The 15,139-nt window shown below is 39.1% G+C and overlaps 2 protein-coding genes and 1 long non-coding RNA gene across 3 annotated transcripts; all 3 read left to right on the top strand.

The window, feature by feature from the left end:
• The first annotated feature begins 2,027 nt into the window (after positions 1-2,027).
• LOC117564613 (uncharacterized) lies at positions 2,028-2,618 on the top strand. Its single transcript, XM_034243470.2, has 2 exons — positions 2,028-2,440; positions 2,504-2,618. The coding sequence occupies exons 1-2, from the start codon at positions 2,078-2,080 to the stop codon at positions 2,564-2,566; spliced, it is 426 nt and encodes a 141-aa protein (XP_034099361.1). The 5' UTR covers positions 2,028-2,077; the 3' UTR covers positions 2,567-2,618.
• A 222-nt stretch (positions 2,619-2,840) lies between these two features.
• LOC127565070 (uncharacterized) lies at positions 2,841-3,532 on the top strand. Its single transcript, XR_007954483.1, has 2 exons — positions 2,841-3,258; positions 3,322-3,532. It is a non-coding gene; the product is annotated as an uncharacterized LOC127565070 (long non-coding RNA).
• Positions 3,533-9,878: 6,346 nt separating this feature from the next.
• LOC117564611 (uncharacterized) lies at positions 9,879-10,944 on the top strand. Its single transcript, XM_052002124.1, has 3 exons — positions 9,879-9,901; positions 9,959-10,516; positions 10,575-10,944. The coding sequence occupies exons 2-3, from the start codon at positions 9,961-9,963 to the stop codon at positions 10,634-10,636; spliced, it is 618 nt and encodes a 205-aa protein (XP_051858084.1). The 5' UTR covers positions 9,879-9,901; positions 9,959-9,960; the 3' UTR covers positions 10,637-10,944.
• Positions 10,945-15,139: the final 4,195 nt, after the last annotated feature.

The following is a 15,139-nucleotide window of genomic DNA, read 5'->3' as shown; positions in this document are numbered from 1 at the left end:
TTATGTCGATATACCTTTGGTATATTTTAGTATTTTTCTACATATCAGTTCAGTATATTTTTAATTAGTTCAGTATATTTTTGTAAAAATATACTGAATTAATATACTGAAAAATACTAAAATATACCAAATATTATATTAGTTATATCAGTATAATATTACGTTCCGGTATATTTTCAACGCAATATTAAATATTATATCGATATATCTTTGGTATATTTTAGTATTTTTCTATATATCAGTTCAGTATATTTTTTTAATACGGTTTTGCTCGAGCATACTTCACTGTAGCTTTCTATTTTGTGTTTTAAACAATTTCATATTAAATGACTTTTGAAATAATGGGAAGAAATACTTCAAACACAAATAAGAAAAATTTGAGTTGGTTATATAATTCTTCTATGATATGTTTGGTAGTCGAAATTGAACGATTTTTTATAAATTCAACATTTAAAATATTAAATTTGCAATTGAATTGAACAATTTTTTGTGACATTCTAAACGGATTGTTGCCGGGCAGACATAACTGTGCCTAGCCACACTTTGAGAGTGCCTGCAAATTGTGAAGCTTATCAAAAAGGCATCTGACAATGCCCGATTTGAAGAGCGCTTGCATCAGCGTTATTCCCAGTTGTTGTCTGCTTCTTCTTTCGCCCTTGCCATTTCTCTTGGCATTCACATTGCGGAGTGTGATGTCAATCACGAATCAGTCGAGACTGAGACGCAGACATCGTTACTCGTTTGCATACAAATTACAGATGCAAGTCACATTTGATTGAAAACAATTTGAAATGATATCGCAGTTGTTTGATGGTGATGCTTGCTTGTGTGTGTTCAAGTGGCTCTATTTTATTTTGCAGGTGCGCATTCACCTCGCCTTGGCAAATCATGTGCTTGCTTTATTGCTTTTACGTGCAAATTGTTTGTGTTTGCCCCATAAACGATATAAACCAAATTTCTTCAACTCAAATTCTCGCTCTTTGCTGAAATCCACGCTGAGCATTTCATTTCATTTTCAGCTAAAAGCGAACGCATTCCACTCGCTGCTGTTGCATGCAGCTTACTCATGGCTAAAGGTTGCGTTCAGTTCGCTGCACCTCCTCCCCTTACTCCTCCCTTTTGCTCTCTTTGCTGCATAGCAGAGCTAATCAAAGCATTTGACAGGCTGACCAACACCTGAATGGGCCGCCTTGCTTTGCCTACTCGCTCGCTTGCGCCTGCATTGTACGCTCTGCCAATATGCAAATAATTACCAATATGAGCCATCAAACGACCACACACACACACGCGTACACACACTCCGATGTGTGTGTGTCGTTTGCAGTGTTTGCCAATATGATGGCGGACAGGTTGTCGTTGTTGTTGTTGCTGTGAGAGAGCTCTAATTGTTGTCGTGATTGTTGTTGTTCAGTGCGTTGTCGTGGATTGTGAGCTTGTAAATAAGCCTTAATTATTGCTATTGCAGCCATAAAGCCACCACACAATAAACATGCAAATGCAAGCGTGGGCGTGGCATGCGCCTTACTCGCATGTCCGATAAGCCAATTTGTTAGTGTGCGACTCTCTGTGAGTATGTGTGTGTGGTAAATGTTACGGCAATGGCAAAAGCGTTAAGCAACATATTTATAGGTATGCAAAGATTATGTAAGAGGCGGCCAAGAAGTAGGCAGCAACCAGCAACCGACAACCAGCAACAGTTGCCCACTTGCAATTGATGCAGTTCAAATGCGCACGCAATTAGCCTTACAAATTGCCACAATTTGCAGCTCGATTTGAATCAATCGCAGTCGCTTGACCAACGTGATTTATTTAAAGCTTCTCTCCGAGATGAATACGCAATACTTATTGGCAAAACTAATGCACCAATTAGTTGCAGTTGCAACTAGAACATTTAATTGGAGTTTGCCTTTTGAATTCTTTACTAGCTTCTTAGCTCTATCTCTATCTTTCGACTGGCCACATCCATTAAAATTACCATGACGAATGCACAAATTTGTTGCAGTTGAGTGACACGATTTCGTTTGTGACTTTCATTTGGTTTTCTAGTGTTTGGCTGTGTGGTTTACTGATTAACAACATGAGATTTCTGTTAACATTTCTTACAATTTACGTGGTGTGGTTGCAACTGCCGCAAGCTGAAGCGAGGAAGAAAGGATACTGCTGTCTGGCAACAATGCTGTGTTACAGCGTCATTTACCCAACACGATGCACTGAGTTTCCCAATGGCAAACAATTATATTACGGTGATCCAACATTGTGCTATAGCGAACTCTGCGGCGGCTTTAAAACTCCGACACCTTGCTGCGGCAAAAAGAATTGCGACTTTTTCTGCTGCAATTGTAAAGAGTGCAGGAAAAATAGGAAAAAGGTTGCTGGCGACTTTCGGGAAATGTATTACGGCAGAGCTCTCAATGTGTTTGAGCGGGCAACTCTCCCTAAGGTAAATACTCGATTATTGAATGATCGACTTAGTCTAGAAATTCATTTATAATTTCGTTTCCAGTTACCTAATAAGCCGCCCATTCCTTTTAAGTGTGAAGATTTTCCACCACTACCCAATCATTAGCGAGTTTAAAAAGTTGTAAGAGTTAAATGCAATAAATATAATTTCAATCACTTTCTGATAAGCCAATATTTAAAGCTTCTCTCCGAGATGAATACGTGATACTTATTGGTGAAACTAATGCACCAATTTGTTGCAGTTGCAGCTAGAACATTTAATTGGAGTTTGCTTCTTAACTCTATCTATATCGTTCTACTGGTCACATCCATTAAAATTACCATGACGAATGCACAAATTTGTTGCAGTTGAGTGACACGATTTCGTTTGTGACTTTCATTTGGTTTTCTGGCGTTTAGCTGTGTGGTCTACTGTTTAACAACATGAGATTTCTGTTAACATTTCTTACAATTTGCATTCAACTCACTGTGATGTGGTTGCAACTGCCGCAAGCTGAAGCGAAGAAGAGAGGAGTATGCTGTCTGGCAACAATGGTTTGTTACAGCATCAAAACCGATAGACAATGCCATTGGTTTCCCAATGGCTATCGTGTGAATTACCAAGATCCAACATTCTGTTATAGTGAGCTCTGTGGCAGCCTCAAACTTCCGACACCTTGCTGCGGCGTTAGAAGTTGCAACATTTTCTGTTGCAATTGTGACAAGTGCTGGAAATATAATAATCTCGTAGCCATCGACTTTCGGAACAAATATTACGGCAAAGCTTTCAATGTGTTTGAACGCGCAACAATCCCTAAGGTAAATGCTTGATTGTTGAAGTATCTACTTAGTCTAGAAATTCATTTCTATTTTCGTTTCCAGTTACCTGGTCATATATACCCCCATCGCCCCAATCTTTTAGGTTAATGCTCGATTGTTGAAATATCTACTTAGTCTAGAAATTCATTTATATTTTCGATTACAGTTACCTGGTCATGTATACCCCAAAACTGTACAAAATTAAATGTGAAATATATTAGTCTTAAAAGGTATTTCGAATAAATTCAGTTGCAGTTGAGCGATGTTTTAAAAACACGCTTTAGTATTTGACTGTTTAACAAATTTGGGTATCATGCAGTTCTACACTCTCTTCTAAATTTATCTGGAAATTATAGTGTTAAGAGTGTGAAAAAAAGTGGGATTGTATTGCAAAGATACACTCCTCCTAGGCAGAATCAACCATTACGACGATTGTTCACATTTTCATGAGGTATACAATTATTGTTGTACCAAACTATCTCGAGGTTTCAATGAACTGTTTCCTTGCTGTTTACGCAGTGCTTTCGATGCATTCTGATATAGTTGAAATGCTAACTTACATTTATGATACTCATGATGATGTTAAGAGCGATTGAAAAAAATATATCGGGAAAATACATTTTCTGGGGAGATTAAATACTTACCTTTGGCATTTCAATACTTCTTTAATGGAGTGTGCTCGACTGTGAATCCATTTTAAATAAAAGCAAAATAGTGCGGTATTTATTTTTAAATTATATGAAAAGTATACCGTTAAATACTAAAATATACCAAATGATATATTTGGTATATTCATATATAGTAGTACATTCAAAATATACCATAGAAATTCACCATATGCGAAATTCACTTGAATAAATACCGACTTAATATACTGCAATGTACTAAAAGTATACCAATCGCTATATTTAGTATATTGAAAGTGTGCTCGACTGTGAAATGCCTGCTATCCATTTTGAATAAAAGCAAAACAGTGCGGTATTTATTTTTAAATTATACGAAAAATATACCGTTAAATACTAAAATATACCAAACGGTATATTTGGTATATTGATATAGTAATACATTCAAAATATACCATAGAGTGCGAAATTAATTTTAAAATATACCGAATTAATATACTGCAAAATACTAAAAGTATACCAATTGCTATATTTAGTATATTGATATAGTACTACACTCAAAATATACCACACAGTGCATAATATATCAGATTGTCAGCTTAAGCTACTAAGAGTCGTAACAAATATGCCTTTTTCCTCATACCCTTCTAGCATATTAAAAGCGAGTTTAAAAAGGTGTAAGAACTAAATGCAATAAATAGAATTTCAATCAATTTCGTCAAAGTATTAATTTGGCATGACTAATACACCTAGCTATGGCAGCCGAGAGATGTTTGCGAACAGTTTTTGTGTAGTTAGAAAAGTGGCATAATGCAATTCGTGCTTCGTTTCTTCACGATTTGCATTCTTCTTGAATTGATAGTGTTGCAAGTAGAGGTGCAAGCCCACACTGCTCGTTTTCTACATTAATCAATATAAAGATAAATGCAACCAATTTATTGGCGGCAGACAACTCGATGATAATCCCCAATTCTGTTTTGCCCGCCTTTGTGGAAAACTTCCGACACCTTGCTGTGGAATAACGTCTCGATCTTGCGATAAGTCTTGCTGTAATTGCAATAAATGCGTTGATTGGAATCTGAATGTTTTTGACATTTTCCTAGAAAGGTATTACGGCAAAGTGCATCATCTGAAAGTCGTAACTAAATTAAGTAATGAATAAATCATAAATCAAGAAAAGTATAAGCATAAATACAAAGCTTTCAAATCAAATAACATTGCATATTTATCGAACACTCTCGCAGTGTGAATCACTTGAGTTGGAACAATATCAGATTACAATTGAACTGCTGCCACAATTAATGACTTCTGCCTTCTGACTCAGATAATCGCACGATATTAGTTTACATTCAATTACGCAAACATTTACCTCAAATGGGGCTGACATATGTTAACACACAGCGATGGGAACAGAAGTTGTGTGCAGACGTTGGCGTCGGAGCGTTGGCGTTGTCATAATTAGAACGTGCTGCACCACAGTGCACACATAAACGCTCATCAAATCCACTTAAACTCGGTAATGGCTACAGATCGACCCCTTCTCGTTGCCTTCCTTCCGTTCCTTCGTCCCTATGCTGCGTCAATTGGTTTTATTTGCCATCAACTGGCAGCAAAACACGCATACGACTCGTTGCACCGTTGCACAGCAATGCGTGTGTATGTCTGGGTGTGTGTGTGTGTGTGTTCGTAGTGTGGCGTTTAAGTGCCGCTTGGCCTAGCCAAAGGTGCAATGCGAGCAACGCCTGGCACAGAGGACGATGATAGCCCCCAAAGTATGGAATAGAGGGAGTTCTCTGCTGCTCGTTTGTTGGCGCTGTTTGCCTGCGGCTGGGCAAGGGAAACGAATTTCAGTCGCTTCTCTCTGTGCTCCTCTCTGTTGGTGTCCGTGTGATTTTTGCACTGATTTGCGTTTAATTGAATTTTGCGCTTGACACAGATGCTGTTTGCTGCCCTGCCCAAAGTCACACACGCAACGCTCTGCTCTCTGCTCTGCTCGAAGTGGAGTCATCAATTTGCCAAACTCATTTAATCAAACGGAGATTGGGGGCCTACTTATAATGATTACGAATTCCCACTAAACGGAAGGGACATAAATCAAGGCGACTCCTAGAGACTGGTCAATGAACCAGCGTAAAAGAAGAAGAATGTTAAAGACAAACTAGGAATACTTTGGTTGTTGGAGGGCAATTTCTCCACTGTCTGAGTATCTGGCTATCGGTCTATAACCATTAATGATGTGGCCCACAAGCCGCCGATACTCGCACACACGAGTACGTGCCTCAATGCCGCAGTTGAAAATGTAGATGGAGTTGCCACTGACTGTGGCAGACAGTGTCTGAGAGTGAGTCCTGGGGGCAGTCCTAGGCCTAGGCGAGCGAGAGAGGAACCCAGTGAAAACAGTGCAAGAAATGCGCGAAGCGGAAACAACTTAATGACGCGCGGCGCTAATGGTTCACTTAAGCACCCACATAAGTTTACCGCTCTCGCTCTCTCTCTCTCTTGCTCTCTGGTTGGACAAAAACAAAGCGACAAAAAATACAAAACGAAAGAGCAAAAAAAAAAAAAGAAAACATAGCTCCAATTACAGATGCAAAAGCGACGTTTGAATACGCTTCTAAAGAAGTAAATGATGTGAGAAGCTGTTAAGAAATATAGCAAATAACCAAATTAGTGTAGGTATAGTTAGCAAAGAGAGACATGTAAATGGAAAAGAATAATAGTTAGTTAAAATGCATATACATAATTAACTAGAAATGAAAAATAAGTAGGTAATATAAATGTTTACATAGAAAAGAAAAGTACATATGTAAGTTAAGGTGAAAATTTGAGTGAAAGAGTTGATATTTTTATGGAAATTTAACTGCAACAAAGAAATAACTACCAAAGTAAAACACTTTTTTTTTTAAAAAAATTCAAGTATATTTTGATCCTTTAATAATAAATTTTTTATCAAAACGCGAAATTCCTTTTTTTCACAATATTCGAAGTTACTTCACTTAAGATGCTAAAATACACAAATTAATGATCCGATCTAGAGACGATTTAAATTTATAACTGAAAAGTAGGATTCCCATTAAAAAGTATTTTTAGGATTCATATTTGGTAGGATTTATATTAATATAATATATGATAATATGATAGATATATAATCGACATATAAGCACAAATTAGGGAGAGATTAACTTACATTTTAAAAAATTCTGTTTGATTGTTCCCTCCATATTCTTGCAATGAAATTCGCTTTGTCTAAGAGCCTGCGGCTTTGTTACATAATCACCCATAAAAGTATTTAACTCTTAGTGTATGAAAAAAAAAGAGAAAAAACTTGCAAAACCCTGAAGCCCCTCCTTTAACTTTACTACTTTTTTCAACACTGCTCCGGTTTTTTATTTTTGCCTTGCCTCAACACATTTTAGAGGCGTCGCAGAGCAGAGCAGAGGAGAGGAGAGCAGAGCGGAGAGTTAGAAGTGCTTCTTGTGGGTTGTTCGACACCAAGAGCAACACCAACAACCAACACTCCGTGTTGTCGTTTTGCCCGCCAAAATCAGCGTGTCCCCTTCCTCTCCACATGCTGTGCGTACTTCAGTGCTTGGCCTGGTCTGGTCTGCCTACTCCCCGCCTTCCCTCCCCCGTAGTCACCCCTTAGATTTGCTCTGCTTCACTGACGTCGCACAGTAATAATTTCTCGCTAATGGTGTCCTAAATTGTCAAGAAATATGGAACCATTTGAATGTGGCCTCCCCTCAACGCTCTCTACACAGTGTGAGAGCATGTGGGTGTGCCAAATACATATACACACTCGTGTGTATGTGTGTGTGTGTGTGTTCTACAAGTATATGAAATGCTGTTGCTGAGTGCGCGGCTTTTAGTTCGTTTGTGTTTTTGACTTCCGGTTAGCCATTCGGCCAGAAATGTCTTTGTTTTCTATTTCGACTTCTTTTACAAAGCACATCGGGGCGAAGGGGAAGTGGGCGTGTCACAGGCGTGGGCGTGTGGGCGTGAAGTTGGCCCTGTTTTTGACATCTGAAAGTGCAGCATGAGTGGGAAGAAAATTCTTGAAGGTGGAAACTGACTTGAAATGTAGTTTAAAATAAATACTAAATGGAATTTAATATTGAATGCAGCAGATCAACACATTAATGATTTAAAGCACTTGTTGCACACTTCTTAGGTTATTCGGGCTTACGTTACGGCTACGTAATGCTTACGTATCATTCATTCAGCGCAAAAGAAAGAAATCATTGTTATCGCCTCTTTGTCTCAGAGCTTTGCTGTGTGGTAAATACCCTCAAAGATGACACCGCATTCATCTCCAGAGATGAACAGAGAAAAGCAGAAAGAGCAGAGTGAAGCAGAGGGAGGGAGAGAGAGGGGAATGCGAGGAGTGTGTTGAAGCGTTTATGCCAACACAGACGTAAAAAATCTGCTACTTATAAATTATGTTTATTTATTTATTATATTTTTGAAACAGCTGCGCTCAACTACGCAGCGTTTTGTCGTCGTCGTCCTCTTCATTTTTTTTTTGCCCGTCCGACTGTCAGCGAATATCCTGCAGGACTGCACGACAACCGCCGGACTGCTGGCATAACAATGCTTTCGCTTTTGGCTGCTGCGTCCTTAACGGTTCTTCTGCTTTCACTTCGCGTCTCGCCTCGTCTCGCTGTTGTTTTTTTTTTCATAAATCTGTAAAGGAAGAAAGATGAAAAAATACGTTGTACAAATGTTGTTGACAGCGGACAAAACGGACAATGGACAAGAGACAACAGGACAGCGGAGCAAAGAACTTCACAAAGGACATAACAGAGCGTAGAACATCGAGCGTAGAGCGTAGAGAGAGCGAAGACAAGGGACAGTCCTTGAACGCAGCAAGAACGTGGATACACTCCTCAAGCTGGCCATTTAGTTAGTGTCTGCGTGCGTAAAAAATAAAATAAGACGAGGGTAGCCCCAATTTGGCTGCCCAAGCTGACGATTCGAAATTGCGGTAGTTTGAATGGACCCTCGAGGCGTTTATTGGGCATTTGTTGCTAATAATGCCATCGATGTGACACACTCACTCGCCAAACACTCGGACCTAGAACTACGTACATATAGTATATATAATACCCAGAGGGTCGGAGAACAACTGACTTCAGCTTCAACTGACAATGCAAAGCTGCCACATAACTCAATGGACTGGCATCAGTTAATTAGCTCAACATCTATTCAACTGAATGCCAATAATGCAAATTGAACACAAAGCCAAGAAACACTTAAATTGTCCAACTAAATCCTAGTTGAATCTATTAATATTAAAGTGTTTGCAAGCACTTCAAAATTTTTATTGTTTAGCTTTTCTTTTTGTACACGCTACCCAAAGAGTAGAAGGGTATTATAACTTTGTAGCAGAAGGAGGCAACAACCCAGACGATATTGCCATGTCTGCCCGTCCGTATGAACTCTTATAATTAAAGGCTTTATGATTCCTGAATTTGGTAGTAATCAGATGAAAATTGTAGAAGTTATTAAGAAAATACTTTTGTATGGGGAAAAATACCTACTTACTAGGGGGTTTAGTTGCTTTGGCTGACAATGTTGTATATTTTGTACTTTATAGTATATTTTGAAGGTTATAATATATACTATATTTGGTATATTTTGCATTCTATGGTATATTTTCAATGTGATATATACCAAAATTATACAAAGTATTTGCGCTCTATGGTATATTTTGAATGTAGTACTATGTAAATATACCAAATATATCCATCAATAATTTTACAGTATATTAATTTGGTATATTTTACAATTTATACCGCACTGTTTTACTTTTATTCCAAATAGGTAGAGGGTACTCCATAGTCGAGCGCACTCGACTGTAGCTTTCTTACTTTTTTTTGTATATTTAGCAAGCATTTTCAAATTTACTTGGTTCAACTTTAAACTGAGTTCAAATTTACAGAATCACACTTAGAGCGCTTTGTTTGACTCTCATTTAAATCGAACTTAGAAATATTTTACAACCTCAGTAGCCTTGCCTGGTAACGTTTTCAATAGTAAAAGTATTTCTAATAGAATTTTCAACATCTCTCTTATAGAAATGGATATCAAGAATATGCTTATTCTATCGCCAACGACTTTGACGTTTCAAGCGCCGTTTCCATTCTACCAGAAGCGTCAGCTGAGTCTGCTCAATCTGAGCGAGAAGATAATGGTCTACTCCATTGAGGTGGACAATCCGAAGCTCTTCGAAGTGATGCCTGTGAGAGGTGTGTTGAACACATACGCCACCATTGAGTTGGCCATTTTGTTGAAGCCAGTGACGGGAAATCTGCCAGCCAGCAGACTGACTGTGAAGTACATGGAGAAACCAGTGAACTATTTAGAGAGTCTGCCACAGAATTGGAGTGGAGCATACACAACTCAAGTGGATATGTTGCTGATGAATTATGTGGCAGATGAGAAAGACTTGAAGAACATGGCAGTTGATGGCGATGGCAGTCCCGATATGGATGATCTGATCAAACGTTTGCAACGCTATAAACCTGTGTGCACCAACTGCTGCCTGAAGCGCAATAATCCAAAGGGAAACGAATCCAAGTCTAGACTAAGACAGCTCTTTTGGCCACTTTGCCTGGCTGCTTTATCAGTCGGAGGTTTGTGAATTGAATGAATGAGTGAAAAAGTACCTTAAATATTATTTCTTTGTTGCAGTTATTGTTGCCCATCAATGTGTGGTTGCGTGGTCTGATGACAGTGCCAACAAGATCTTTTAAATGTGCCACAAAGGAGAGGAAGGAGGAGGAGGAGGAGGATGACAACAATGCAAACCAATTATTGAATTATGCAAATAGAAAACAAAGCCACAGGCAACGGCAACGTCTCTGCTCTGCTTTGGTTTGCTGATAAATCAATCATACGCGCCGTTGGCTGCGGCTTTTAATCAACTTACCGGTTGTCTGGCTGATTAACTCGACTGCTATTTAACCCACACACACGCACATCATACAAACACACACGATGTGAGTACACACTTATGTTGCGATTTATTTATAAGGCAATTATTGCCACAATTAATTTCTAATTGCATTCTAGACGCGTTTTGACCATGTTGCTATTGCTGTTGCTCTTGGCATTGCAACTTTAATTAATTTGAGCTGTCATTGTCTTGGCTTCTTGCTTTATGGGGCCAATTAACATTTTGTATGTGTGTGTGGGCCAACTCAATTCAATTTGCAGCCATTTGTGCTATCAAAATCGTCATGCAAATCTTCCAGCCAAATTGAACCCCCGAGGTTTGCCACTAACGATCTGCTCTCCGCTCTCTGCTTTCTGTTCTCTGCTGGGTTGATGGCTAGGCCAATTCATATTTATTTTATACAGTTTGCACACAAAAATGGGGCAGAGGACATCAGCAAATGCAGCCATGTATCCCAAATGGCTTCTTTGCTGTTTTTTTTTTTCATTTCTCTCTGGTGTCGCTATCATAATAAGTCCACAGTGAATGCAGACAGAAGCGAAAGGATAACAGAGCAAAGGATAGGCAGCATCTTCCTCTCTAATGATGCTGAGTGCAAATGCCATAATGAGCAAGTCCTTCAGATTGTTGTTGTCTCAGGATTGTTGTTGTCTCAGGTGAGGCAGCTTTAAAAGAGGCAACGGCAAATCATTGAACGAAATTCAATTTTGTGGCCTCAATTTATGGCGAAGAAGGAGAGAGAGAGAGAAAGAGAAGGCCACAGTCTGTGCTGTCCATTTGATGCACTCTTCTTCTCGTTGTTGTTGTTCCGCTTTATCACAGTCTGAATTTATGTGACATAAGGAAGTCCGAAACAGAAGAACCCTCCGTCTTCGTCTTCTCTCTTTTTGCCCTCCTCAGTCAGTCACTTGATTGTATTGAGAAATGAATGAAATTAGAATGTCTGATGGCATTTTGAATTGGATTTCGGCGTTTGTTTTTTGCTCCCCTCTCTCCCTCTCTCTGTTTGTTGTCTCCCTTTTGCTTCCTCGTTTTGCGTTCTGTTTAGCCTGGTCTTTTTGTATATTCTCCTTGTTTGCTGGCCAATTTCAGGCGACACCACAAGACAGGCCACAAAATGGCGTACACTCGCCTCTTGTCCTCTTTGCCTCTGCTCTGCGGTAGTCCTCCCTTCCCTGGCCCCCCCTTTTATGGCTTGTCCCATTGCCTTTGATTGCTGTTGCATGTCAAAATGAAAATATTTTGTTGTAACTACACTAAAAGAAAGCAAACAAAATTACAAATGAAACAACTTTGGGCAACATTTAAATGCCGCTTTTCGAAGGCACACAAATAATGTGAAAGATTTATATATATTTTGTTTTAGATTTCAATGCATTTTTAATACTTTTTAGGTGAAGAAACTGTAGAACTTAATAAGAACCTTAACAAACCAGGAATAGTAAATGAAAATTGAACCAAACGTCAGTTCAAAGTATGAGGATTACGTAGCATAAAATTTTGTTTTAGAAATTCTAAATTTAAAATTGTTGAACAAACATGTTTGTCAGCTGTATTTTGTTGCGGTGCAACACAGTCGAAAAGTTGAGAGTTTTTGAAGCGATACGCTACAATGTCATAAAACATTATTGACATTTCAATTGCAGAGCATTTTTAGTGTGTCTGAAACTGAAGTCGGAGTACGATAACGATATTTCTTGATGGCATTTTTGTTGCTGCTTCGTTGCTGTTGCTGCTGCATGTGGTTAAATAATTTGATGTCTGTGTTGTCACGCCGTTTCTTTTAAGCAGCCCGCGGGCACGCTTACCCCGCTCTTGCCTCCCCTTGTGACTCATTAAATTGTTGAGACAAAATGTTATTTAAGGCGACGGCCAAGTGGTTTGTTGTTTGCTTGTCCTCATGACCAGGGTTGTGTTTTGCTTTTGTTTTGAAGCACGGAGCACGCATAAAACCTGGCAAGACAAGTTTGTGCTGTTGTTGTTGTTGTTGATGTTTTTGGCCAAAAGTTTTACGAGCTTATCCAGAAGAATAAAAGCGACGACGAGCATGATGAAAAACATACAAAAACACGTGCCAATAAGGTTGACTGCAACATCAACAACAACAACAACACACAAACGTTGCGAGAATTAAAACATGCGCCAGACAGACGGCCAAGAAGATAGCAGACTTGGCCAAAAGCAGCTGCTTGGCGGATCACGATAGGCGCTCCCGCTTCAGGTGGAAGAAAAAAAAAAAAGTTATAAGGTGCCAAAGGCCGTAAAAGATGCAATCAAAATCAAACTGATTTGTCTCCGGGGAGCATTGCCAACTTTTATGTTTACGAGAGCCAGAGTCATAGAAACTTCAAAATGCATAAGAGGCGTAATGTCAATGACTAAAAGATACCCTAGAAAGGAGACTAAGCTATGAAGTTTTTCATATTTGTGATAAATTTAATCTAAATAAAAGGATTGAATTTCTTGATAATTTGATATAGAAAATACTGATTGACTATCTTGACTGTCAATACAATTTGAAAGTGAAAGTTATTCCTACAGTTCTTTAGTAGTTTACAGGGTATCTAATGAAATAGTTTACAAGCAATGCAATGCTCTTTGCGGAAGGCATTAGAATAGCTGCAGACAGGAAAGTACGTCCGTTGGACTGGCTTTAATTAGACAGTCGTGAACTCGGTTAAGTTATGACTCGACAGACGGCAGACTTTTGTGGTTCCTTCACTGTGGCAATGGCCTCGGGTCGAGTCGTGAAATTTATGCGTTAAAATTGCATAATTTGCACTCACACACAAATACATAGAAGAGAGAGCAGCGACTGCGTGCGGAGTGGCGAGGGGAACACTAAAAGTTTGCACATAAATTTAAGAGTCAAGGTAAGAGGGCAAACTTTTGACTGCTGTTGCTGTTGCTGCTGCCCCCATTTGCTGCATGCCACACTCCTCCTCTGCTTCTGCTTCATATTGAATTAAACACTTTGTGTGTGTTGCTCTACTTATTGCCGCCTCCGAAGTGTCTCTTGATGCCAGCAATCTGTGGGATGCGCTCGCCCACAAACACGTACAACTAAACTGAGATACAAACTCACACACACAAACACACACATAAACAGATGTGTATACACACTATAGATACTCGTACGATTCGTTTTTAATTTCCTGTTTCAGTTGCTGTTTCAGCTCCAGCTCCTCCGATTGCTGTCGGCTTCAGTCTGCTCTGCTCTTTTATCGACGAGGCCCCCCAAAAAGCCTGTCGCTATATTTTCCCCCCAATTGCAAATATAGCCAAATTTTTTGTAGTATTTGTTTTCCTTGTTGTTGTTAGTGTTGTTGCTGTGGCATTTTAAGTGAATTTTTTGTTTGCCACGCGGCTTCCTCGTTGCCTGCCGCCTCTCTAATAGTTATTACTGCAACTTTATTTAGTGCTCTGTCTATGACATCCTCTCTCCTCTCTCTCTGGTTCTTCTAGCATTTCGGTGCCGTTCATTTCCATTCAATTTTGCCTGTTTCTCACTTTTCTCTTTCGTTTTTTATTTGCACCATTTTTGAACATTTTGCAATGAATTTCACTCCGTCCGTCCGCTGTCTGAATGTCGCTTTGTCTGGCGGCGTTTTTATGAAGATAAAAAGCTCAACGAATCTGCAATGGCAACGGAAACGGCATTGGCATTGGTCTAGGCCATGGCTCTGCAACGCTTATGTCCGACTACCAACTACCGCCTGTGGCTAATGGGGCGTATGCCCTTAGCCTCTCTCTTTCAGCCAGCCAAAAATCGCAACAAAAAAAAAGGAAGGACGGGTGCAACGCGGAGTTTGTTTTGCTGGAATTCCAATAATTGTTTATTGACAACAATGGATTTAAATTGTTATCGGCGTCAGCTGCGAAACAATTATGAATGCTCAGCGCGAGAGCGAATGGAGTGAACGAACTGAATTGAGTGTGATTGAATTTCTCAAATGTTGAACTTGACAATTCAATTGGTTACATCCGAAAAAGCAACGAAAATATCTAAAGGGTGCAATTTTATCAGCTGTGTAGAGATAGGAACCTTATCGATAATTCTCAACCAATTTTGAATATTTTGTTGTAATAATTTAAAATTATGGACGATACTAAAATAATGTTTTAAATCTTTCTTTTTCAGGACATTACGGAAAAAGCTTCTATAGGATCGTCGAGATTGTTAGGAATGCCACATTAATGGAGCATCACTCAACTACTTCTAATGTCAACTTATTATACAACGCGTCGAAGACAATCAATACCAAAATAATTAATAAATTAATTAATAAAAAAAAGTAAA

Source organism: Drosophila albomicans, chromosome 2L (assembly GCF_009650485.2).
Source record: "Drosophila albomicans strain 15112-1751.03 chromosome 2L, ASM965048v2, whole genome shotgun sequence".
Classification (NCBI taxonomy): domain Eukaryota; kingdom Metazoa; phylum Arthropoda; class Insecta; order Diptera; family Drosophilidae; genus Drosophila; species Drosophila albomicans.
The sequence above is the reverse complement of the archived record's forward strand: the minus strand, read 5'-3'. Positions and strand labels throughout refer to the sequence as shown.